This window comes from Hypanus sabinus, chromosome X1 (assembly GCF_030144855.1).
Source record: "Hypanus sabinus isolate sHypSab1 chromosome X1, sHypSab1.hap1, whole genome shotgun sequence".
Lineage (NCBI taxonomy): Eukaryota > Metazoa > Chordata > Chondrichthyes > Myliobatiformes > Dasyatidae > Hypanus > Hypanus sabinus.
In genome coordinates this window covers 68,184,194-68,211,316 of record NC_082738.1, presented here as the reverse complement: position 1 = coordinate 68,211,316, position 27,123 = coordinate 68,184,194, and the positions used below count along the sequence as shown (strand labels likewise).

Sequence of the window (27,123 nt, the reverse complement as noted above, 5' to 3'; positions counted from 1 at the left end):
GATGGTGCAGTTGGTATACAAGTCAATGCATTGTGTAGTGATACTGTGAGGAAAGAAATGGCAGACAAACTTAGTAAGTATTTTACATCAGTCTTCACTGTGGAAGACATAGCAGTGTGCCAGAGATATGAGAGTGTCAGGGGACAGAAGTGAGTGTTGTTGCTATTACTAAGGAGAAGGTGCTTGGAAAACTGAAAGGTCTAAAGGTAAATAAATTATTTGGACCAGATGGACTACACCCCAGGGTTCTGAAAGAGGTACTGAAGAGATTGTGGAGCCATTAGCAATGATCTTTCAAGAATCACTAGATTCTGGAATAGTTCCAGAGGACTGGAAAATTGCAAATCTCACTCCACTCTTTAAGAGAGGGAAGCAGAAAAATAAGGAAATTATAGGCCAGTTAGCCTGACTCTCATGGTTGGAAAGATATTGGTGTGCATTATTAATGATGGGGTTTCGGGGTACTTGGAGGAACACATTAAAATAGGCCAAAGTTAGCATGGCTTTAAGGGATAATCTTGCCTGACAAATACGTTGGAAGGCAAATGTCATGTTAGCACTCATTTTCAGAGGACTAGAATACAAGAGCAAGGATGTGATGCTGATGTTTTAAGGCATTTTGGGTCTCTTATCCAAGAAAAGATGTGAAGGCATTGGAGAGGATCCAGTGGAGGTTCAGAGAATGATTCTGAGAATGAAAGGGTTAACATACGAGGAGCATTTGATGGCTCTGGACCTGTACTCACTGAAGTTTCTAAAAGTGAGGAAGGGATCTCATTGAAACCTATCAAATATTGAAAGGCCTGGATAGAGTGGATGTGGAGAGGATGTTTCATGAAGTGAGTGAACCTAGGACCAGAGGGCACAGCCTCAGAATAGAGGGACGTCTATTGAGAACAGCCAGTAGATGGTGAACATGTGAAACCCTTTGTCCTGGACGGCCAAGTCATTTAAAATGGAGGATGATAGGCTCTTGATCAGTCGGGGCATTAAAGGTTCTGGGGAGGAAGGGAAGAGAATGGGGTTGAGAGGATTAATATATCAGCCATGGTAGAATGGCAGAGCAGACTTGCTGAGTGGTCTAGACCTCTCATGCGTCTGGCGGGTTAATGATGTGGTAATGCCACGTTATCGATTATATCACCCTTCACATACAGTGGTCTTAGCGAAACAGCAATAGAGTTTGTTTTTCTGTTTTCTGATGAACCCAAATATTCCACAAAACTGGATTCCAGCCCAGGTATCTCTTTCTCAGTATTGAACCTTGCTGAATTGTGTAATATTATCTAGCTTGTACCTCCCTCCCAGATATCTACTTCCTTCAAGGTTGTTTAATGTCATTTCCAGTACACAGTGTAAAGAAGAACAAAATAATTGTTACTCCAGATCCAATGCAGAATAAAAAGCACTAAATAAAATCACTATAAGATAAAGAATACTATAATTAAATAACACAATAATTAAAAAATATATAAATATTCAAAAACACACACACACACAGGACTCTGCCAGGAAGTGATAAAGTAGTGATGGTTGGGTGGGTGGAGGTGTTGATGAGCCTTACTGCTTGGGGAAAGTAACTGTTTTTGAGTCTGATGGTCCTGGCATGGAAGCTATGCAGCCCCCTCCCTGATGCCAGTGAAACATGCAGTCGAAGAGCAGGGTGGGTGGGATCTTTCATGATGCTACTGGCCCTTTTCTGACAATGCCCTTGATGGCAGATAGGCGAGTGGCTGTGATGTGTTGGGCAGTTTTGACTACCTGTTGTAGAAGCCTTCCTGCCCACCACAATGCAGTTTCTATAACAAGCAGTGACGCAGCGTGCTAGGGTGCTCACTACTGCACATCTGTAGAAGGATGTGTGTACAGATGTGCATAGTCCAGCTCCCTTCAGCCTCCTCCTCAGAAGAGGTGTTGGTTAGCTTTCCTGATTGTGCAGGGTGTTCTTAGTCATTGAAAACTACAGCTTAGAAATAGGCCCTTCGGCCCATCCAGCCATGCCAAACCAAAGTGCCAGGACATATCAACCTGCACCCAGACCATCACCCTCTATAGCCCTCCCATCCACATACCTATCCAAATTTCTCTTCAATGATGAAATCAAAATTGTGCCAGCTGCTCATTTCACACTCTCATGGCCCTCTGAGTGAAGAAGTTTCCCCTTATAACCATACAACAATTACAGCACGGAAACAGGCCATCTCGGCCCTTCTAGCCCGTGCCGAACACTTACACTCACCTCGTCCCACCGACCCGCACTCAGCCCATAACCGTCCATTCCTTTCCTGTCCATATATCTATCCAATTTTACATTAACTGACAATACCAAACCTGCCTCTACCACTTCTACTGGAAGCTCGTTCCACACAGCTACCACTCTGAGTAAAGAAATTACCCCTTGTGTTACCCTTAAACTTTTGCCCCCTAACTCTCAACTCATGTCCTCTTGTTTGAATCTCCCCTACTCTCAATGGAAAAAGCCTATTCACATCAACTCTATCTATCCCCCTCATAATTTTAAATACCTCTGTCAAGTCCCCACTCAACCTCCTACGCTCCAAAGAATAAAGACCTAACTTGTTCAACCTTTCCCTGTAACTTAGGTGCTGAAACCCAGGTAACATTCTAGTAACACACACAAAATGCTAGTGGAACACAGCAAATCAGGCAGCATCTATAGGGAGAAGCACTGCCGACGTTTCAGGCCGAGACCCTTCATCAGGCCTAACTGAAAGGAAAGATACTGAGAGATTTGAAAGTAGTGGGGGTGAAGGGGAAATGCGAAATGATAGGAGAAGACCGAAGGGGGAGGGATGAAGCTAAGAGCTGGAAAGGTGATCTGCAAAAGTGATACAGAGCTGGAGAAGGGAAAGGATCATGGGACGGGAGGCCTCGGGAGAAAGAAAGAGGGGGGGAGCACCAGAGGGAGATGGAGAACAGGTGAACAACTAAATATGTCAGGGATGGGGTAAGAAGGGGAGGAGGGGCATTAACGGATAGAGAAGTCAATGTTCATGCCATCAGGTTGGAGGCTACCCAGCCGGTATATACGGTGTTGTTCCTCCAACCTGAGTGTGGATTCATTTTGACAGCAGAGGAAGCCATGGATAGACATATCAAAATGGGAATGGGACGTGGAATTAAAATGTGTGGCCACTGGGTGATCCTGCTTTCTCTGGCAGACAGAACGTAGGTGTTCAGTGAAATGGTCTCCCAGTCTGCGTCGGGTCTCACCAATATATAAAAGGCCACATCGGGAGCACAGGACACAGTATACCACACCAGCCGACTCACAGGTGAAGTGTCGCCTCACCTGGAAGGACTGTCTGGGGCCCTGAATGGTGGTGAGGGAGGAAGTGTAAGGGCAGGTGTAGCACTTGTTCCACTTGCAAGGATAAGTGCCAGGAGGGAGATCGGTGGGAAGGGATGGGGGGGGGGGGGGGGTGACGAGTGGACAAGGGAGTCACGTAGGGAACGATCCCTGCGGAAAGCAGAAAGGGGGCGGGGGGAGGGAAAGATGTGCTTGGTAGTGGGATCCCGTTGGAGGTGGCAGAAGTTACGGAGAATTATACGTTGGACCTGGAGGCTGGTGGGGTGGTAGGTGAGGACAAGGGGAATCCTATCCCGAGTGGGGTGGTGGGCGGATGGGGTGAGGGCAGATGTGCGGGAAATGGGAGAGATGCGTTTGAGAGCAGAGTTGATGGTGGAAGAAAGGAAGCCCCTTTGTTTAAAAAAGGAAGACATCTCCTTCGTCCTGGAATGAAAAGCCTCATCCTGAGAGCAGATGCGGCGGAGTCGGAGGAATTGTGAGAAAGGGGACAGCATTTTTGCAAGAGACAGGGTGGGAAGAGGAATAGTCCAGGTAGCTGTGAGAGTCTGTAGGCTTATAGTAGATATCAGTAGATAAGCCGTCTCCAGAGATGGAGACAGAAAGATCAAGAAAGGGGAGGGAGGTGTCAGAAATGGACCAGGTAAATTTGAGGGCAGGGTGAAAGTTGGAGGCAAAGTTAATGGTCAACGAGCTCAGCATGCCTGCAGGAGACAGCGCCAACGCAGTCATCGATGTAGCGAAGGAAAAGAGGGGGATGGATACCCGTATAGACTTGGAACATGGACTGTTCCACAAAGCCAACAAAAAGACAGGCATAACTGGGACCCATGTGGGTGCCCATGGCTACACCTTTGGTTTGGAGGAAGTGGGAGGAGCCAAAGGAGAAATTATTGAGAGTAAGAACTAATTCCACTAGACGGAGGAGAGTGGTGGTAGAGGGGAACTGGTTAGGTCTGGAATCCAAAAAGAAGCGAAGAGTTTTGAGACCTTCCTGGTGGGGGTTGGACGTCCATGGTGAAAATAAGGTGGTGGGGGCCAGGGAACTTGAAATCATTGGAAAAATTATCCTTCTCCATAATTATACTGAAACTAATGGCATTGTGATCACTGGACCCGAAGTGCTCCCCAACACATACCTCCATCACCTGACCTATTTAATTCCCTAACCGAAGATCCAACACTGCCTCTTGTATTGGTGCAAAAAACTATCCTGCACATATTTTACAAACTCCAAACCATCCAGCCCTTCTACAGAATGGGCTTCCCAGTCTATGTGTGGAAAATTAAAATCTCCCACACATCACAACCCTGTGCTTACTACAAATATCTGCTATCTCCTTGCAAATTTGCTCCTCATTAGGTGGTCTATCATACACCCCTATAAGTGTTACTACACCTTTCCCATTCCTCAATTCCACCCAAATAGCCTCCTTTATGCTCCCCTTAAACATTTCACCTTTCAGACTAAACCCATGACCTCTGGAGGTAGCCCCACACAATCTCAGTGGAAGAAACCCGCTTGCATTTACCCTATCTATACCCTGCATCATTTTGTATTCCTCTTTCAAATCTCCCCTCAATCTTCTAAGGAATAAAGTTTTAACCTATGCAATCTTTCATTATAACTTAGGTCCTCCAGTCCCAGCAACCTCCTTGCTAATTTTCTCTGTACTCTTTCAAACTTATTTACATCTTTCCTGTAGTTAGGTGACCAAAACTGCACAACAGTTCGGTTCTTGCACAACTGAACTGATTTTCTAAGATTAGGATCAGCTTATCTCTTCCTCTAGACTAGCCATTAGCCCTGTAAGGCAACCTTTGAGTTCCAGACCCTGACTGATCTATGCTTGCAATTGCTTATTCCACCCTTTTTAGAAAACCTCATTGGGAATGGGTTTCTCTACTCAAACAAGCCTCTACACAGGCAGTCTCGCACTAATTACATTCCAGATACTTGAGCTCAAAAACTAGGACAACTGCGGTTGTGAGGGAAGTGTGGCACCGCCAGAGGTGGTGGAATGTCAAATGGAAATATTTTCTATTTCAGCGGCGGGGGGGGGGGGGGGGGGGGGTGGGAGGAGGAGCAGGAAGAAACACAAAAGGTCCCTCATGAATTTTCCAACAAGGAGCCGGAAAAAACTCCAAATACACATCTCCTACTCAACACTGCCAAGGACCACCACATTGCTGTTTGTGGGATCTTGCTGTGCACAAGTGGAATGCCACATTTTTTTACCTTCCTGGTTGCAAAATGCTGGCATCCCAAAAAGAAACTTAAAAGATATACACAAGATGTTCTGCAGATACTGGCAATCCAGAGTAACAGGTTCTGGCAGCAACTATGCCATGGAATAATTGGTTGAAGTTTCAGGCCAAGACCTTCATCAGGACTGGAAAGGAAAGGGGCAGAAGCCAGAGGAACGTAGAAGGAAGGGAAGGAGTACAAGCTGGCGGGTGATAGGCGAGATCAGGTGAAGGGGACAGGCAGGAGAGGGGGATGAACCGAGAAGCTGGAAGGTGATAGGTGCAAGAGGTATAGGGCTGAAGGAGGAATCTGATATAGGAGAGGAGGCAGTGGACCATGAAAGAAAGGGAAGGAGAGGGGCACCACAGGTAGGTGATGGAGAGACAAGGAGAAACAAAGGATTAAGTGGGGAGCCACAATAAAGGTCTTAGCCTGAAACATTGGCTGTTTATCTCTCCATAAATGCTGCCTGACCTGCTGAGTTCCACTGGCATTTTCTGTGTTACACACAGTGCTTCCATTCCCAGTGGATAATGAACCATGGGAGCTAGGGAAGGAGGAACACCAGAGGGAGGGTTTTGGGCTGGTGAGGAGATGAGAAGTGGCAAGAAGAGGGCAAGAATGGTGAATGGAAAAAAGAGAGAAGGAAGAGGGGAGAAGTTAGAGAAATCAATATTCATCCCATCAGTTTGGAGGCTACCCAGATGGAGTATGAGGTGCTATGCCTCTAACCTGAGAATGCCTTCATAGTGGGAGTAGAAGAGGCCATATCAGGATGGTGTTTGGAATGAGGATGGGGACCCTAATAAAAATTGCTGGCCACCAGGAAATCTTCCCTGTTGTGGATGGAGTAAAGATATTTCTCACTCAACATTGCCAAGTTAAGGTCCATCCCATTGCTGTCCGTGGGATCTTGCGTGTTCATCGTTACGTTTTGTACTTCATTGGTTGTAAATTGCTCTGAATTCCGGAAAAGAAACTCCAAAGGAGATATCCAAATGGGCATCTATCTTGTTAATAATGCCCTTAAATCAAGGGTTGCCAAATTAATCGGGTCAAAACCCTTCTCATGTATGCTGTGGTTGGAGTTAACAGAGTGCATACAATCCATAAACCAAACGTGAAAGCGTGATTGTTCCAGAGGAAAAAAACTCTCAACAAGTTCAGGTGAGACTAGTGCTTACCTGGAAGGCGCAGCGGATTGAACAGTAATCAGCGATATTCACTCGGCCATCAGAGACAACGGTACCACGCCATTTCCGTCAGACCGTAGGGTGAATTAAATCAAACGAGCTGTTTTTGTTATCCTTTTCCCTCCGTTGTTAACTGAGCTAACAGCGCAGTTTGGAACACGGCGCCGTAATGTCTTTCACGGTGCTGACCTTTGCAACGTGATATCACTGCATTCCTTAAAGGGGAAGTGAGTTCTCTCCATGGTTACCTGCGCTCCACCTGTAACGCGATGCTGTGTGTATCGCCGATTCCGGAAGCACAGCAGAACGGGTTTATTGCCTCCTGCTCCCACATTAACCCCGGCAACTTGAATTAGATACTCCGCATATTCCTGCTCAGTTGATAATTATTGACCAACTTTCCCTTCGCTCCGCCCCTCTGATTTGCATCGTGGCTGCGAGTGGTGAACCCTGACGACGTCATCACTGCTGAGATGGAGAAGCCCAGCGTCTCGCTGCTGACTCACCGGGCGAACGGCGGGTCTTCCAGTTCGCCGTTTGGGCGGAGGCTCCGCACCTCTGCAGCGTGAAGCTGCCGTGCCCACTCCCCGACGCGAATCGGGATCATTTTAATTTCAAGTGCAACTTTAATTGCCATTTAAACCTGCACATATACACAGCTAAACGGAATGGCTTTCTTCCGGGGCCAAGATCCAAAGCTAAGTACTTGCAATCACATATAGCACATGCAGTCACAAAAAAAATATTAGCACAATATTCATTCCACACATTAACAGAGACGGAGATGTCAATCCAACGCGCCCGCATGGCCAAAGATCAAACGGCTAGTTCTCATTCCTTAAGAACAAACACAAGATATTCTGCAGATGCTGGAAATCTAAAGCAACACAGGCTCAAAATACTGGAAGAATTCAGCAGGTCTGGCAGCATCAATGGGGGAAATAGACAATTCTGGGCTGAAACCTTTCATCAGTAAGACCTGGTGAAAAGTCTCAGCCGGAAATGTTGACTGCTTATTCCCTTCCATAGATGCTACTGAGTTCCTCCAGCATTTTGTGTGTCTTTTTCCTTAACCTTGTTCTTTAGTGTTTCTTGTATCTAATCCTCCAGGATTTCCTCTAAAAGTTGCAGACTTAAGAATTACTTGAGACTATATGTTTCATTGGCTATATTTCATTATGAAGTTTGAAGAGATTTGATATGTCATCAAAGACATACTGTGGACAATAACTGGCTGCATTACTGTCTGGTATGGGGTAGGGGTAGGGGAAGGGGGCACTGCACAGGATCAAAATAAGCTGCAGAGAGTTGTAAACTCAGTCAGCTCCATTATGGGTACTAGCCTCACCAGAATAGAGGACACTTTCAAGGAGCAATGCCTCAAAAAGGTGGCATCTATCATTAAATACCCCCATGACTCAGGCTGTGCCCTCTTCTCATTGTTACTATCAGGGAGGAGGTACAGAAGCCTGAAGGCACACACTCAATGATTCAGGAACAGCTTCTTCCCCTCTGCCATCAGGGAGGAGGTACAGGAGCCTGAAGACACACACTCAATGATTCAGGAACAGCTTCTTCCCCTCTGCCATCAGGGAGGAGGTACAGGAGCCTGAAGACACACACTCAACGATTCAGGAACAGCTTCTTCCCCTCTGCCATCAGGGAGGAGGTACAGGAGCCTGAAGACACACACTCAACGATTCAGGAACAGCTTCTTCCCCTCTGCCATCAGGGAGGAGGTACAGGAGCCTGAAGACACACACTCAGTGATTCAGGAATGGCTCATTCTCTTTCACTATTGGCTTTCTGAATGGTCTATGAACCCATGAACATAAACTCGTTATCCCATTTATTGAATTATTTATTTTGTGATTCATCATAATTTGCACTGTACTGCTGCCATAAAACAATAAATTTCATGCCATACCAGCTAGTGATGGGACGTAGTGGTTAGAACAACGCTTTATAGTACCAGCAACCCGGGTTCAATTCCTACCCCTATCCGTAAGGAGTTTGTACATTCTCCCTGTAATGGTGTGGTTGCCTCTGGGTGTTCTGGTTTCTTCCCACAGTCTGAAGACCAGAATCAGAATCAGGTTTATTATCACCGGCATGTGATGTGAAATTTGTTAACTTAGCAGTTTAATGCAATACATAACCTAGCAGAGAGAGAGAAAAAAAATAAAATGGAACATTACAGCACATTACAGGCCCTTCGGCCCACAATGTTCTGCCGACCCTCAATCCCTGCCTCCCACATAACCCCCCACCTTAAATTCCTCCATATACCTGTCTAGTAGTCTCTTAAACTTCACTAGTGTATCTGCCTCCACCACTGACTCAGGCAGTGCATTCCATGCACCAACCACTCTCTGAGTGAAAAACCTTCCTCTAATATCCCCCTTGAACTTCCCTCCCCTTACCTTAAAGCCATGTCCTCTTGTACTGAGCAGTGGTGCCCTGGGGAAGAGGTGCTGGCTGTCCACTCTGTCTATTCCTCTTAATATCTTGTACACCTCTATCATGTCTCCTCTCATTCTCCTTCTCTCCAAAGAATAAAGCCCTAGCTCCCTTAATCTCTGATCATAATCCATACTCTCTAAACCAGGCAGCATCCTGGTAGATCTCCTCTGTACCCTTTCCAATGCTTCCATATCCTTCCTATAGTGAGACGACCAGAACTGGACACAGTACTCCAAGTGTGGCCTAACTAGAGTTTAATAGAGCTGCATCATTACATCACGTCTCCTAAACTCTATCCCTCTACTTATGAAAGTTAACACCCCATAAGCTTTCTTAACTACCCTATCTACCTGTGAGACAACTTTCAGGGATCTGTGGACGTGTACCCCCAGATCCCTCTGCTCCTCCACACTACCTAGTATCCTGCCATTTACTTTGTACTCTGCCTTGGAGTTTATCCTTCCAAAGTGTACCACCTCACACTTCTCCGGGTTGAACTCCATCTGCCACTTCTCAGCTCACTTCTGCATCCTATCAATGTCTCTCTGCAATTTTTGACAATCCTCTACACTATCTACAACACCACCAACCTTTGTGTCGTCTGCAAACTTCTACCCCCACATCCAGGTTGTTAATAAAACTCTCAAAAAGTAGAGGTCCCAGAACAGACCCTTGTGGGACACCACTAGTCACACCCTTCAATCTGAATGTACTCCCTCCACCATGACCCTCTGCCTTCTTCAGGCAAGCCAATTCTGAATCCACCTGGCCAAACTTCCCTGGATCCCATGCCTTCTGACTTTCTGAATAAGCCTACCATGTGGAACCTTGTCAAATGCCTTACTAAAATCCATGAGGATCACATCCACTGCACTACCATCATCTATATGCCTGGTCACCTCCTCAAAGAACTCTATCAGGCTTGTTAGGCACGATCTGCCCCTCACAAAGCATTGCTGACTGTCCCTGATCAGACCATGATTCTCTAAATGCCCATAGATCCAATCTCTAAGAATCTTTTCCAACAGCTTTCCCACCACAGACGGAAGGCTCACTGGTCTGTAATTACCTGGACTATCCCTACTACGTTTTTTGAACAAGGGGACAACATTCGCCTCCCTCCAACCCTCCGGTACCATTCCCGTGGACAACGAGGACATAAAGATCCTAGCCAGAGGCTCAGCAATCTCTTCCCTCGCCTTGTGGAGCAGCCTGGGGAATATTCCGTCAGGCCCCGGGGACTTATCCGTCCTAATGTATTTTAACAACTCCAACACCTCCTCTCACTTAATATCAACATGCTCCAGAACATCAACCTCACTCATATCGTCCTCACCCTCATCAAGTTCCCTCTCAGTGGTGAATTCCAAAGAGAAGTATTCATTGAGGACCTCGCTCACTTCCACAGCCTCCAGGCACATCTTCCCACTTTTATCTCTAATCAGTCCTACCTTCACTCCTGTCATCCTTTTGTTCTTCACATAATTGAAGAATGCCTTGGGGTTTTCCTTTACCCTACTCGCCAAGGCCTTCTCATGCCCCCTTCTTGCTCTTCTCAGCCCCTTCTTAAGCTCCTTTCTTGCTACCCTATATTCCTCAATAGACCCATCTGATCCTTGCTTCCTAAACCTCACATATGATGCCTTCTTCCACCTGACTAAATTTTCCACTTCACTTGTCACTCATGGTTCCTTCACCCTACCATTCTTTATCTTCCTCACCGGGACAAATTTATCCCTAATATCCTGCAAGAGATCCTTAAACATTACCCACATGTCCATAGTACATTTCCCTGCAAAAACATCATCCCAATTCACACCCACAAGTTCTAGCCTTATAACCTCATAATTTGCCCTTCCCCAATTAAAAATTTTCCTGTTCTCTCTGATTCTATCCTTTTCCATGATAATGCTAAAGGCCAGGGAGCGGTGATCACTGTCCCCCAGATGCTCAACCACTGAGAAATCTGTGACCTGACCTGGTTCATTACCTAATACTAGATCTAGTATGGCATTCCCCCTAGTCGGCCTGTCAACATACTGTGACAGGAATCCGTCCTGGACACACTTAACAAACTCTGCCCCATCTAAACCCTTGGAACTAATCAAGTGCCAATCAATATTAGGGAAGTTAAAGTCACCCATGATAACAACCCTGTTATTTTTGCACCTTTCCAAAATCTGCCTCCCAATCTGCTCCTTGGTATCTCTGCTGCTACCAGGGGGCCTATAGATTACCCCCAGTAGAGCAACTGCCCCCTTCCTGTTCCTGACTTCTACCCATACTGACTCAAAAGAGGATCCAGCTACATTACCCACCCTTTCTGTAGCTGTAATAGTATTCCTGAACAGTAATGCCACTCCTCCTCGCTTTTCCCCCCTCTCTATCCCTTTTAAAGCACTGAAATCCAGGAATATTGAGAATCCATTCCTGCCCTGGTGCCAGCCAAGTCTCCGTAATGGCCACTACATCATAATTCCATGTATGTATCCAAGCTCTCAGTTCATCACCTTTGTTCCTGATGCTTCTTACATTGAAGTACACACACTTTAGCCCTTCTACCTTACTGCCTTTACACCCTTTATTCTGCTTCTCTTTCCTCAAAGCCTCTCTATTTGTTAGATCTGGCATGATAGATCTCCATGCACTTATTTCACTGCTCTATCGCTCCAGGTCCCATCCCCCTTGCAAATTAGTTTAAACCCTCCTGAACCATGCTAGCAAACCTACCTGCAAGGATATTGCTCCTCCTCGAGTTCAGGTGCAACCCATCCAATCTGTACAGGTCCCACCTTCCCCAGAAGAGATCCCAATGATCCAAAAATCTAAAACCCTGTCCCCTGCACCAACTCCTCAGCCACGCATTCAACTGCCATCTCCTCCAATTCTTACCATCACTATCACGTGGTACTGGCAGCAATCCTGAGAACACCACCCTTGAGGTCCTGTTCTTCAGCCTTCTGCCTAGTTCCTGAAACTCACACTTCAGGACCTCATCCCTCTTCCTGCCCATGTTGTTGGTCCCAACATGTATCACGACTTCTGGTTGCTTTTCCTCTGGTACCAGGATGTTGTGCACCCGGTCAGAGACATCCCGGACCCCGGCACCCGGGAGGCAACAAACCACGCGGGTTTCCTTCTCACGTCCACAAAATCTCCTGTCTGCTCCCCTGACTATGGAGTCTCCAATGACGACAGCTCTCCTCTACTCTGTCCCATCCTTCTGCACCACAGGGTCAGACTCAGTGCCAGAGGCCCTGCCACCGTGGCTCACATCTGGTCGGTCGTCCTCACCAACAGTATCCATGATGGTAAACTTATTATTCAGGGGAATGGCTACAGGGGTGCTCTGCACTACCTGTCTACTCTCCTTCGCTTCCCCCCCTTGGACTGTCACCCAACGACCTGCTTCCGGCAGCCTAGGTGTGACTACCTCCCTGTTGCCCTCATCTGTGACTGCCTCATTTTCCCTTATGCGTCGAAGGTCATCCAGCTGCTGCTCCAGATTCCTCACACGGTCTTCCAGATCGCCCAGCCGCATGTACTTCTGGCAGGTGTGACTCTGCGGGAGAGGGGAGCTCCCCCACAACTGCCACATCTCACAGGAGAGGCAATAAAAATAATAATACATAAATCAATTACAGTATACGTATATTGATTTTTTTAAAAAATGTACGAAACAGAAATACTGTATATTAAAAAAAGATGAGGTAGTGTCCAAAGATTCAATATCCATTTAGGAATTGGATGGCGGAGGGGAAGAAGCTGTTCCTGAATCGCTGAGTGTGTGTCTTCAGGCTCCTGTACCTCCTCCCTGATGGCAGAGGGGAAGAAGCTGTACCTGAATCGATGAGTGTGTGTCTTCAGGCTCCTGTACCTCCTCCCTGATGGCAGAGGGGAAGAAGCTGTTCCTGAATCGTTGAGTGTGTGTCTTCAGGCTCCTGTACCTCCTCCCTGATGGCAGAGGGGAAGAAGCTGTTCCTGAATCGTTGAGTGTGTGTCTTCAGGCTCCTGTACCTCCTCCCTGATGGCAGAGGGGAAGAAGCTGTTCCTGAATCGTTGAGTGTGTGTCTTCAGGCTCCTGTACCTCCTCCCTGACGGCAGAGGGGAAGAAGCTGTTCCTGAATCGCTGAGTGTGTGTCTTCAGGCTCCTGTACCTCCTCCCTGATGGCAGAGGGGAAGAATCTGTTCCTGAATTGCTGAGTGTGTGCCTTCAGGCTTCTGTACCTCCTACCTGACGGTAACAGTGAGAAAAGAGCATGCCCTGGGTGCTGGAGGTCCTTAATAATGGACACTGCCCTTCTGAGACGTATCAGTTAACAGGTTAATTGGTCATTGTAAATTGTCCTATGATTAGGGTGGGGTTAAATCGGGGGATTAAATGCGTGGCTCGATGGGCTGGTAGGACCTGTTCCGCAATGTATCTCAATAAATAAATAAATCTGATGCTGATCTTCTAGGACACAGAACAGTGCAGCAGAGGAACAGGCCATTTCACTGCGATATTGTGCTGAAGTAATTACATCATCTAATCAAATGCTCAACTGCATTAATTCCTTCTGTCTACACATTGTCAATATCCTTCCATTTTTCTCCAGTATTCATGAAGCTTCTTGAGTGGCTCTATTGTATTTGCCTCCACCACCCCAGGCACCCACCACTCTCTGAGCAAAAAAAGCTGCCCTACATATTTCCTTGCATTTGTGACACTTGCATCTTCCTGACTTTGAGAGCATAGTGGAACAGTTAGTGGAGCCACTGTCTCACAGCTCCATCAACTCCGGTTCAATCCTAACCTCGGTTGCTGGCTGTGTGGAGTTTGCACATTCCCAGAGTCTGGTATCTTGCCATACACCAATGACATGCAGTTTAGAATGCAGAACTTCGAACAACACACCACAGTTCAGGGCCTTTGTCCCACGATGCTGTGCCAACCTTTTAACGTACCCTAAGATCAATCCAACCCTTCCCTCCCACATAACTCTCTTTTTCTGTCATCCATGTGCCTATCCAAGAGTCTCTTAAATGTCTCCATCACCACCCCTGGCAGGGTGTTCCATGCACCCACCACTCATGGCGTAAGAGACCTACCTCTGACATCCTGTCTATGCTTTCCTCTAATCACCTTGAAATTTGTATTAGCCATTTCCACCCTGGGAAAAAGGCACTGGCTGTCCATAATATCATAAGACACAGGAGCAGCCATCGAGTCTGCTCCACCATTCCATCATGGCTGATTCATTATCCCTCTCAACCTGATTTTCCTGCCCTCTGCCTGTAACCATTGACACTCTAATTAAGAACCTATAACCTCTGCTTCAAATATACTCAAAGACTTGACCTCCACAGCTGTCTGTGGCAATGAATTCCACAGATTCACCACCTTCTGGCTGAAGAAATTCCTCCTCCTTTCTTGCCTAAATGGACATCCCTCTATTCTGAGCCTATGTCCAAGACTCTCCGACTATTGGAAACATCCTCTCCACATCCACTGTATCTAGACCTTTCAATACTTGACGGGCTTCAATGAGATTCCCCTGCATTCTTCCAAACTCCAGTGAGAACAGGCCCAAAACGCATCAAATGGTCCTCATACATTAACCCCTTCATTCCCAGGATAATCCTTGTGAACGTTCTCTGTGCCCTCTCCGATGCCAACACATCCTTTTATATATACGGGGCCAAAAACTGTTCATAACACTCCAAATGTAGTCCAACGAATGCCTTATAAAGCCTCAGCAGTACCAAGGATTAAAGAGATAATGATTAGCTTTACCTGTCACAGGCACATCAAAATATGCAGTGAGATCCATCACTTTTGTGTCAACAGTTTGGGGAAGAGGGGGGCAGTTCAGCAGTCCGCAAGTTTGGGGAAGAGGGGGGCAGTTCAGCAGTCCGCAAGTTTGGGGAAGAGGGGGGCAGTTCAGCAGTCCGCAAGTTTGGGGAAGAGGGGGGCAGTTCAGCAGTCCGCAAGTTTGGGGAAGAGGGGGGCAGTTCAGCAGTCCGCAAGTGCTGCCATCCTTCTGGGGCCCACAAACTCACTAACCCCAAAACTCAGCTGGAGCACTCAGGGGAAAGCATGCAGTCACAGGGAGAACGTATAAACTCCTCACAGATAATGGCGGGAATCGAACCTCAATCAGTGTTTTTTTGGCAATGTAAATTGATTGCACTAACCAACATGCAACCATGCCACATACTTAGAAATTGAAATGATAGCTAAAGTCACTGTAGTTCAAGGAGAGTGAAAGTCAAAGTCAAGTTTATTGCCGTATGTATTTAAGTAATATTTCAATAATCTTGCATAAGTTGTTGGTTCGTTATGCGCCATACGACCACCGATGCCAGGCAGACAATCTCTGAGGAGTATTGATAATGGCTGGGGGTCACCCATCTTGTAAAGACTCTGCCCAGAAACCATTTCTAGAAATGTTTGCCAAGAACAATCAAGGTTACAGAAAGACCATGATCATCTACATCATATGACATGACGCATAATGAATGAATGAATAAAATAAGCTGCCAACCACAGCTGAAGCAGGGAGTAATATCCATATGTTCTCTCAGAGGATCATGACTGCTGGGGCGAGAGATGTTTCCTACCCCACCCGTTCCCACATTCTGTTTCAGTTGTGCTGGCACTTCTGTTCAGATTCAACCTTCCCCAATCTCTATTTTGGATTTTGTTAAATAAAGTTCTTGTAAATCTTCTGTCTGACTGAACAGACTCTCCTGGTTGAAATGTACTATTGTTTTGGTGGTGAGCAGTGGTGAGTGGGGAGGTTGGGGAAGTAGTGAGGGATCCTAATCTCACCGTACACTACAAGTCCTGCAGACTTGACTTTAAAGACTTAGTTTTGTTTTCCCTCCCAGAAGTGGAAGTAATTTCTGACAGCAGAAATCAAAGTTCTTAGCTCAGGTTAAGAACATTTCCAAAGGTGCACCAGAAGGCTGTGTGCTTGGCCCCCGCTCAACTCGCTTTCTTTGACGACTGTGTGGCTAAGTACAGCTCCAATGTCATAATTAAGTTTGCTGACGATATTATTATCGTTGGCTGAATAAAAAATAGTGATGAATCAGCATATAGGAAGGAGACAGAAAATCTGGCTGAATAGTGCCACAACAACAGCCTCTCACTACAGATCAGCAAAACCAAAGGGCTGATTATTGACGACAGGAAGAGGAAACCAAAGGTCCACAAGCCAGTCCTCATTAGGGGATTGGAATTGAAGAGGATGAATAACTTTAAATTCCTCTGTGTATCATATTGGAGTATCTGTCCTGCAACCAGCATGTAAGTGCCATCGCAAAGATGGCACAACAGCACCTCTGCTTTCTGAGAAGTTGGCACAGATCCAGCATGTCATTTAAAACTTTGACAAACTTCCACAGATGCACAGTGGAGACTATCCTGATTGGTTGTACGATGGCCTGGTATGGAAACAACAATGTCCAGGAATGGAAAAGATGACAGAAAGTGATTGATACAGCCCAGACCATCACAGATAAAGTCCTTCCCACCATTGAGCACATCTATAATAAGCTCTGCCACAAGAAAGCAGCATCTATCAATTAGGAATATCCATCATCTAGGCCATGCTTTTTTCTCATTGCTGCTGTTAGTCAAGAGGTACAAGAGCCTTTGGTCCCACATCACCAGGTTCAGGAACAGTTATTACCCCACAGCCATCAGGCTCACAAACTGGTTTGGATAACTTCACTGACCTCAACTGTGAATTGATTCTACAACCTACAGACTTCATTTCAAGAGCTCTGCAGCTCATTTTCTCCGTATTATTTATTTATTTGCACAATTTGTCTTCCTTTGCACATTGGTTGTTTGTCATAAGTTCTATTTGTTCCTTTAATGTTCTGTAAATGCCTTCAAGAAAGTGTATCTCAGGGTAGTATAGTATATGATGACATATATGTTCTTTGATAATAAACGTACTTTGACTTGGATCATTTGACTAGACACATAGTATCTCTTGAAACTCAAACTCAACCAAAGTTGAGAATTTCGGTTGATCCATATGTAGTAGCATTGGCCAATTCACCCACCTGTAACATTAACATTGTTCTCCTCACTCCATGGATGCTGAGTGATCTAGAAAGTATTTCTGGAGTTCTCTTTAATCTCAGATTTCCAACCTCTGTTGTAAATGGCATCTCATGACTTTGTTTGCTCTCTCTGCTGCCCTTGATTACCTTCCTCTGCTGACAGCCCTCATCCAGGCAAACCAGTTGTGACTGAAGAGCATTTGTTCCCTTCTCTTACCTATGTCACCCTTTCAATTCTACCTCCACCCTGATCATGTTGAATCCACACCTCATCATCACATAGAACATGGAAAAGTACAAGCCCTTCAGCCCATGATGTTGTGTTGACCCTTAAACCTACTCCAAGATCAATCTAACTCTTCCCTTCCACAAAGACCTCAAATTTTCTTTCATCCATGTGCCTAAGAGCCTCCTGAATATCCTTAATATATCTGTCTCTACCACCACACCTGGCAACCCATTCCACATACCCACCACTCTGTGTGTAAAAAAAAGTACCTCCCTCCTCTAACATCACTCCTATACTTTCCTCCAATCACCTTAAATTTATGCCCATTAGCCATTTTCACCCTGGGACAAAGTCACTGGCAAAGCATTCAATCTATGTCTCTTCTCATCTTGTAGTTCAAGTTCAAATTTAATAGTTATTCAACCATACATGAATACCCATCAATACAGCCAAATGAAACGGCCTTACTCTGGCGCTAGGGGGTCACACACAGCACACGGCACATATATAGGATATCAGTAAAATACAGTATAGGCCAAGATCCTGAGCTCAGGAATGTTGCAGCAGTCCGTAACCGAACACAATACAGCTCGTCTTCTGCTCAACGAACACCGGGGGGTCAGCAACAATGGCAGGCCATGCCTCCAGTAGAGTGCACTGGGTCCGTCGCCTCTCTTCTGTGCAGATGGAAAGAGGCAACACTGTAGCTTGAGGTCTAGTCCTCAATACACTGAGGCCACATAGCTCCTCTGCTGCCTGTCAATAAATCAGTGAATCAGAGTTGCAGCATCCAACGGGGTCTTGCGATCACAAGAAAAGAGACTAAGACCATCACTTGCTGTTAGATTGCACACCACCTTTGTGCACCAAGTCCTCTCTGACGTAGGCTTTTACACGATCCACATCAAGTCCAGCTCCTTCAGTTTCCCTCCCAAAAACCAACTCGCTGATGGGGGGATCCTGCCATACTTAAAGTTCTTAATGTCTAATGGGGTCTTGTAGTCATCTTGTAGTCATGTTTAAAAAAGACAATAACACCTTTGGTTGACCCTGTAGAAGCTGCCATCTTAATGGAAGTTCACCTCCATCAAATTCAATTCAATTCAAAATAAAATCCTCCCCACCCTATCTAACCAGAGTACAGTAGAGCTGCAGCATTACCACATGGCTCTTGAACTCAGTCCCCGACTAATGAAGGCCAACACAACGTGCACCTTCTCAACCACCCACAACAACCAAGAGGAATAAGTTAAAACACACTCATTCTCTTTTCCCGTTCTGATAAAAAATTGTCGAACTGAAACATTAATTCCATTTCAATCTCAAGATGTGCAGCTTGATCTGCTGAATATTTCCAGCATTTTCCATTTTTATATTAAAAAATAATTTCTGGCTATGTTTTCAAATAGTTATTATCCTTCAATTTATTAAATTTTCTCTAAGATGTGAGTGGTCCCCAAGGTTGCCAGGCATAGATAGAGTAGACAGACAGTATATTTTCCCGAGGATTGAAATGTCTAATCCCAGAGGGCATGCATTTAAAGTGAGAAGGGGTACTTTCAAAGGGGATGTGATGGGCAAGTTTTTTTTTACACAGAGAGTAGTGCCTGGAATGTGCTGCCTCAGGTGGTGCTAGAGGCAAATACGTTAGGGACTTTTAAGAGACATTTAGATGGGCACATGAATGTGGGCGAAATGGGATGATAAGGACATTTGTAGGCAGAAGAGATTAGTTTAGTTAGCCATTTGATTACTAATGATGAAGTTCCTGAAACAATCAAGTTTTGGTAATGTTACACTTGTAATTCTCCCAAACTCTTTCTGCATTGCATTGACGACTGCATCGATACTGTTTCCTGCACCCATCCTGAGCTCATCAATTTCATCAGTTTTGTCTGCAACTTCCACCGTCCCGTCAAATATACTTGGTCCATTTCTGATGCCCCTCTCCCCTTCCTGATCTCTCTGTCTCCATCTCTGGAGACAGTCTATTAATATCTTTTATAAATCTTCTGACTCTCACAGCTATCTTGACTATACTGTACCTTCTCCTGACATGTCACTTGTAAAAATGCTATTCCCTTTTTTTTCAGTTTCTCTCTCCACCACATCTGTTCTCAGGATTAGGCTTTCCTTTCCAGGAATTTTTCTTCACAAAGAATGGGGTTTTCCTTCATCTACCATCAATGTTGGCCTCATCCGCATCTCCTCCATTTCCTGGACATCCACGCTCACCCAATCTTTGTACTGTCTTAATAGGGATAGAGTTGTTCTTGACCTTAACCTACCCACCATCCCATGAGCCTCCACATCCAGCACATCATTCTTCTGCCATCTTCAAAGAAATCCTACCAAGAGACACATTTTTCATCCCCTACTGCAGGGAACGATCTCTACGTGATTCCCTTGTCCATTTGCTCCCCCTCACTTATTTTCCTTCTGGCGTTTATCTTCCCTCACCACTGTTCAGAGTGCCAAACGGTCCTTCCAGGTGAGGCAACACTTCACCAGTGAACATGTTGGGGTTTCTGGTAATTTCTGTCCCCTTTCTCTTCTTTCTTTCTCCATTCCTCATTCTGGCTCCCCTCATACCCCCTTTTCTTCTCCTCATCTGCCCATCACTTCCCCCTGGTGTCCCTCCTCCTTCCCTTTCTCTCATAGTCCACTGTCCTCTCCAATCAGGTTCCTTCTTCTTCAACCTTTCACCTCTTCCTCCTTCCTACTTTATCACCCTTTCCCTAACTACCCATCTTCCCCCTCACCAAGCTTCACCTATCACCTTTTAGGTATCCTTCTTCCCTCTTCTTCCCCCTTCCTTTTCAGTCCTGATGAAAGGTCTTGGACCAAGATGTCAACTCTTTATTCCGGTCCACAGTTACTGCCGATCTGCTGAGTACCCCCAGCATTTTGTGCATGTTGCTCACGATGTTAGTTCCTTCATCTTGTGCGGTGAGCAATTAAAATTGTTGTGATGAGAAGCCGCAGCTTCTAGATTGACATTGATAAGAGTTGAATAATATTGCAAAGAGATAGATAGAATCAAACTGTTTCCAGTAATGGAGAGGTTCATAACAAAAAACACGGATGGAAAATTAAATCCAAAAGATTGAGGAGCACAGAGCAGAACCATTTTATTACGAAGATGATATGGAACATATAAGCAGAGGGAGGGTGAGATTAAAACAGAGATCAGTACAACTACTTTAAAATAGGTTGGGTATATGGTTGAAGGGAAAGGGAGAGAGAGGACAAGGAATATGACAGGTACATGAGATTATTGTCACTGTTAGCAAATTCAATCAGAAGCAGGCAGATGACAAAATGAGTAATTCTTCATAACGTTCACCCTATAGAAGCAAGGCTTATTCTTTCTCAGGATACTAAGTGATGGCTAGCAAAGAACGTGTTGTCAGTGATGCCCAGTTAACCCATGTACTTTTATCTGGAATTTTTTTTATTCAATGTTGAAATCCAAGAACATCCACATTAAAAATAGGTTCACTAAAGATTAACTTTATTTGTCATATGTACATTGAAACATATAATGCAGTATCCCTCTCTCCCTCTCCCCACTGAGTATTTCATATAATATACCATATTACAGCTCAGCACAAGCACTTCGGCCCACAATGTTGTGCCAGCCTTTTAACCTACTCTAAGATCATCTACATAGCCTCCTACATAATCATCCAGTTTTCTATCATCCATGTGCCTATCTAAGAGATTTTTTTAAATGTTCCCAATATATCTGCCTCCAGCATCATCCTGGGCAGAGAGTTCCACACATCCATCACTCTCCATGTAAAAAGCTTACCTCTGACATCCACCCTATACTTTCCTCCAATCACTTCAAAATTATGTCCTCTCATATTATTAATTTCTGTCCTGGGAAAAAGTCTCTCACTCAATCTTATCATCTTGTAAACCTCTATCAAGTTACCTCTCGTCCTCCTTCGCTCCAGCTCACTCAACTTAGCCACATAAGACATGCTCTCTAATCCAGGCAGCATCCTGGGAAATCTTAAAATGAGAGATTCTGCAGATGCTGGAAGTCCAAAGCAACACACACAAAATGGTTGAGGAACACAGCTGGTCAGGCAGTATCCATTGAAATGAATAAGCAGTTGACATTTTGAGTCAAGACCCTCGTTCAGGACTGCAAATCCAAGTAAATCTCCTCTGCACCCTCTTTAAAGCTCCAACATTCTTCCTATAATGAGGCAACCAGAACTGAACACAAGTTCATTTCAAGCAGTTTCTGTTTTTATTACTTACCAACTGAGAGCTGGGTTTCCAATAATCAGTCTACACTCACTTTCTCCAATGTCACTCTGCAAAAACCATTACTTTGTGTAATTGTGTCAACAAGCTGACTAAGACTCAGAGACAACTTGACGTTTGTATAGATTATTAGACAGGTCTGACAGAGGACCAATGGCTTAATAAACAATAGATTAAAAGCAACCACTTGGCAAACTTCACGCAGCCAAGCTCCTGTCCATTTCAAAAGCTCAACTATAACACTGACTTCTTTTAGCCATGCTTAGAAACGTCTGCAAGTTTGAGAGTCCGGGGCCAAGGACTGAAGTCCTGGAGACAGCTGTCTTGGGGTTGGAGACCTATGTGTGAGAGATGGTGGGAGGTTGGGAAAGGGCCATATTTTCTTGTTGTTGTTGCTGCTGCTGTTTGTGTTGTTTTGCCAAGCATTGTGTGAATGCTTTGTTGGCAGTGGAATGCATCGCCACATTTGCAGGCTGCCCCCAGCACATCCTTGGTTGTGCTGTCTGTTTTGTTGCACGCATTTTACTGTATGTTTCAATGTACATGTGATATATAAATCTGAATCTGAAATTTGAGTTGGCAAAGAATCAAGTCTGAAATGCAATGGAACATTCTAGAGCAGGGGTTTCCAACCTTTTTTAATGCCATGGACCAATACCATTAAGCAAGGGGTCTGTGGTGAGAACCCCTGTTCTAGAGGGATGGATCCTGCAAAAACAAACCAGACACTTGACACAAGCAATTCTTGTCTTCAGTTTTCCTGCTGCTAAGTTCAATGCCCATCCCCTCCACTTCCATTGCAATGAGGATATTGTACATCCAGGTCTTCTTATAATAAAGTGACCACAACTGAACATATTCACTTTAAGCAGTTTTCATTTTAGACCACAATATCATAAGACATAGGAACAGAATTATGCCATTTGACCCATTGAGTCTTCTCCACTATTCCATCATGGCTGATTAATTATCCTTCTCAACCTCATTCTCCTGTCTTATCCCTGTAAACTTTGATGCTTATGGAGAGGAATGAAGTATTGATATTTCACCAGGCTTGATGAAGAGTCTCAGCTAGAAACATTGACTCTTTATTCTTCCTTCTCCCTGCAATCTTTGATGCCCTTACTAATCAAGAAGCTATCAACCCCCACTTTATATATACCTAATTACTTGGCCTCCACAGCTGTCGGTGGCAATGAATTCTACATTCATCACCTCTGGCTAAAGGAATTCCTCCTCATTTCTGTTCTAAGTGGATGTCCCTCTATTCTGAGGCTGGGCCTTCTAGTCCTAGACTATCCCACTATAGGAAACATTCCCTCCACAACCACTTTATTTCTTGCCCAGTGTGAATTGAGTTTCCAATAATGAGTTTGCACTCACTTTCTGCAAAATACAATTAATTTGTGTCTTTGTGTCAATGAGCTGACTAAGTTTGGGAAACATCTGAGTACAGGATGTACTGCAGAAACTCACTAGATTCCTTCAAAAGTTTCTCCCTTCCCCCTGTAAATTAAACCACCAAGTGAAATAAGAACTCCAACATTAAGGGAACACTGTCTTGCACTTGCACCTGGGTTACTGGGTCCACATTCTTGGATTCCCCAGGCAGACATCGCTGAGAACACCAACCTCAGAAGAAAAGTAGCACTTCAAGAAGACCCACCTTGTCAAAACCACCAGGAGCAAACAATGAAACCACCTTACTACAGATAGTCACAGCATGAAATCTCATAGAATTTCAGCAGGTTAGGACCTAACCCTAATCAATGTAGATTTAACAAAACCCTGAATAGAAAAGGCATGAGGCAAGATAAGTTTGGGAAGAAGCTCTCCCAAGTGGAGCAAATTTGGTTATGGGATAAAGTAGTGGGTTCTAATCCAAGTATACCGAACACAGGAGATTGGAATACCCTGTGGCCAAAGGACTTCAAAACTAATTCCACAAGTTTGGGAATTCTGAAAATTTGGAAAGTAGAGTCAAAATTCACTGCTGATATTTCTGTTTGTAAAATAAATGTGGGATACTATCCTAAAATTTCTCACTGGATTTTGGAATCTTTTAATCTTTACTCAAATATCTTTAGTGTTAGGCTTTCATCCTGGCTAAGACCGTAAGATATAGACATTAGAGCAGTCTTAGACAATTAGGCCCATTAAGTCTGCTCTGCCTTCTATCATGGCTGAATTATTACCCCATCAACCCCATTATCCTGTCTTCTACCTGTAACTTACTAACCAAGAACCTATCAAACTCTGCTTTTAAAATACTCAATAACTTGGTTTCCACAGCCATCTATGGAGATGAATTCCACAGGTCCACCTTCCTCTGGATAAAGAAATTCCTCCTCATCTCTGTTCTGAAGTGACGTCCTTCTATTCCAAGGCTGTGCCCTCTGGTCCTAGACGTCCCCACTATAGGAAACATTCTCTCCACATCCACTCTATCTGTGTCCTCTGGTCCTAGACTCCCCCACTATAGGAAACATCCTCTCCACATCCACTCTATCTGTGTCCTCTGGTCTCAGACTCCCCCACAATAGGAAACATCCTCTCCACATCCACTCTATCTGTGTCCTCTGGTCCTAGACTCTCCACTATAGGAAACATCCTCTCCACATCCACTCTATCTGTGTCCTCTGGTCCTAGACTCCCCCACTATAGGAAACATCGTCTCCACATCCACTCTGTCTGTGTCCTCTGCTCCTAGACTCCCCCACTATAGGAAACATCCTCTCCACATCCACTCTATCTGTGTCCTCTGGTCCTAGACTCCCCCAGTATAGGAAACATCCTCTCCACATCCACTCTGTCTGTGTCCTCTGCTCCTAGACGTCCCCACTATAGGAAACATCCTCTCCACATCCACTCTATCTGTGTCCTCTGCTCCTAGACGTCCCCACTATAGGAAACATCCTCTCCACATCCACTCTATCTGTGTCCTCTGGTCCTAGACTCCCACACTATAGGAAACATCCTCTCCACATCTACTCCATCTGTGTCCTCTGGTCCTAGACTCCCCCACTATAGGAAACATCCTCTCCACATCCACTCTATCTGTGCCCTCTGGTCCTAGACTCCCCCACTATAGGAAACATCCTCTCCACATCCACTCTGTCTGTGTCCTCTGGTCCTAGACTCCCCCACTATAGGAAACATCCTCTGCACATCCACTCTATCTGTGCCCTCTGGTCCCAGACTCCCCCATTATAGGAAACATCCTCTCCACATCCACTCTATCTGTGCCATCTGGTCCTAGACTCCCCCACTATAGGAAACATCCTCTCCACATCCACTCTATCTGTGCCATCTGGTCCTAGACTCCCCCACTATAGGAAACATCCTCTCCACATCCACTCTATCTGTGTCCTCTGGTCCTAGACTCCCCCACTATAGGAAACATCCTTAGCACATCCATTCTACCTTGGCCTTTCAGTATTTGATAGGCCCCACAGAGAATGACTGTGAGGTTGAGGTTGAATATTTGCTGCTGTGGACCTTTCCCAAACCCTCTTCCCTCAGCTTGGCCTCAAGCTGATCCCTCCAACCACCATTAGTTCAGTATTCACTGGTAAGCCATCTCACTTACCTTGGCCTCGATCTTGTTCGCTCCATCCCTGAACTCGCAGGCACTCCAAGCCTCGAAGCCCTGCTGTAAGAAATATTCAAAGCTTTGAAGCAGAAGGTATCAACTGACATAACAACCCATCATGTGAAATGCAATCAATTTCATCAGTCCATGTTCAAAAGCCTGGTATGGAAGCATTAATGCCCTTCAACAGAACATTATACAAAACATAGAGGACACAACCCTGTCCATCACAAGAAAAGACTCCCCACCACTGAGCACAGACGAGGAGTGTTCCCATAAGAAAGCAGCATTCATCATCAAGGTCCCCCACCATCCAGGCTATGATCTCTTCTGTCTTTCGCTACCGGGGAGGAGGTACAGGAGCCTCAGGCCCTACACCACCAGGCTCAGGAACAGTTATTACCCCTCAACCATCAGTTAGGAGGTACAGGAGCCTCAGGCCCCACACCACCAGGCTCAGGAACAGTTATTACCCCTCAACCATCAGTTAGGAGGTACAGGAGCCTCAGGCCCCACACCACCAGGCTCAGGAACAGTTATTACCCCTCAACCATCAGTTAGGAGGTACAGGAGCCTCAGGCCCCACACCACCAGGCTCAGGAACAGTTATTAACCCTCAACCATCAGTTAGGAGGTACAGGAGCCTCAGGCCCCACACCACCAGGCTCAGGAACAGTTATTACCCCTCAACCATCAGTTAGGAGGTACAGGAGCCTCAGGCCCCACACCACCAGGCTCAGGAACAGTTATTAACCCTCAACCATCAGGAAGGAGGTACAGTGGCCTCAGGTCCCATATCACCAGGTTCAGGAACAGTTATTACCCCTCAACGATCAGGCTCCTGTACGAGAGTACATAAACCTATGGAGTCACTTTCAAGGACACGACAACTCATGTTCTCAATATTATTAATTAATTATTATTATTCTGTTTGTCTTTATGTATTTGAGCAATTTGTTGCCTTTTGTAAATTGGTTGTTTGCCTTTGTGAGTAATTTTTCAATGATTCAAAAGTGTTTCTTTCTACTTATTTAGTATGCCCACAAGAAAATGAATCTCAGGGTTGTAAATGGCGATCTATACGTACTTTGATAATAAACTTCCTTTGAACTTTAAAGATCCAACTCAAACAGGTCACCTACCACCAAAGAATGGAAGATCCCTTGGAACAGATATTATATTTAGTATGCACTGATGTGAGCTTCATCAGAATCTAGTACCAGTAATTTGTTTATTTAAAACAGGTAACACATTTTATCCTTAAAACAGATTTTCACCAAACAGAGTGGGCTTGACCACATTATGACAAATCAAAGGTTTCCCCAGAGTCACAAACAAGAAAATCTGCAGATGCTGGAAATCTGAGCAACACACACAAAATGCTGGAGGAACTCAGCAGGCCAGGCAGCATCTGTGGAAAAAGAGTAAAGTTGATGTTTTGAACCAAAACCTTATTGAGTTCTGCTGAAGGGTTTCAGCCCGAAAAGTCAACTGTACTCTTTTCCGTAGATGCTGCCTGGCCGGCTGAGTTCCTCCAGCATTTTGTGTGTGTTTCCCCAGAGTGTTCCCCTCATACAGCATTCTCCTTTGTTCTCTGAGATTCCCAACAAATCTCATGGCATTCCAGCACACACAAGGAATTTGGACAGCCAATCTAAATTCTTGAGATAATGTATAAAGATTGGGACTGTAACCAACGAGCACTGAATCAGAATTGGGTTTCTCATC

General features: G+C 45.1%; 1 protein-coding gene across 8 annotated transcripts in view; it reads right to left on the bottom strand.

The window, feature by feature from the left end:
* The window catches only part of LOC132384983 (SRC kinase signaling inhibitor 1-like), a 498,151-nt gene that overhangs the window by 325,197 nt on the left and 145,831 nt on the right, over window positions 1–27,123 (bottom strand). For 5 of the 8 annotated variants that reach the window (XM_059956694.1, XM_059956688.1, XM_059956692.1 and 2 more), the window contains exon 4: window positions 25,393–25,455. In XM_059956694.1, the coding sequence (XP_059812677.1) occupies window positions 25,393–25,455 (63 nt within the window). Of the gene's footprint in view, window positions 1–6,760; window positions 7,128–25,392; window positions 25,456–27,123 lie in introns of those variants that run through there. The other 3 variants (XM_059956696.1, XM_059956695.1, XM_059956689.1) reach the window with 2 other exon arrangements.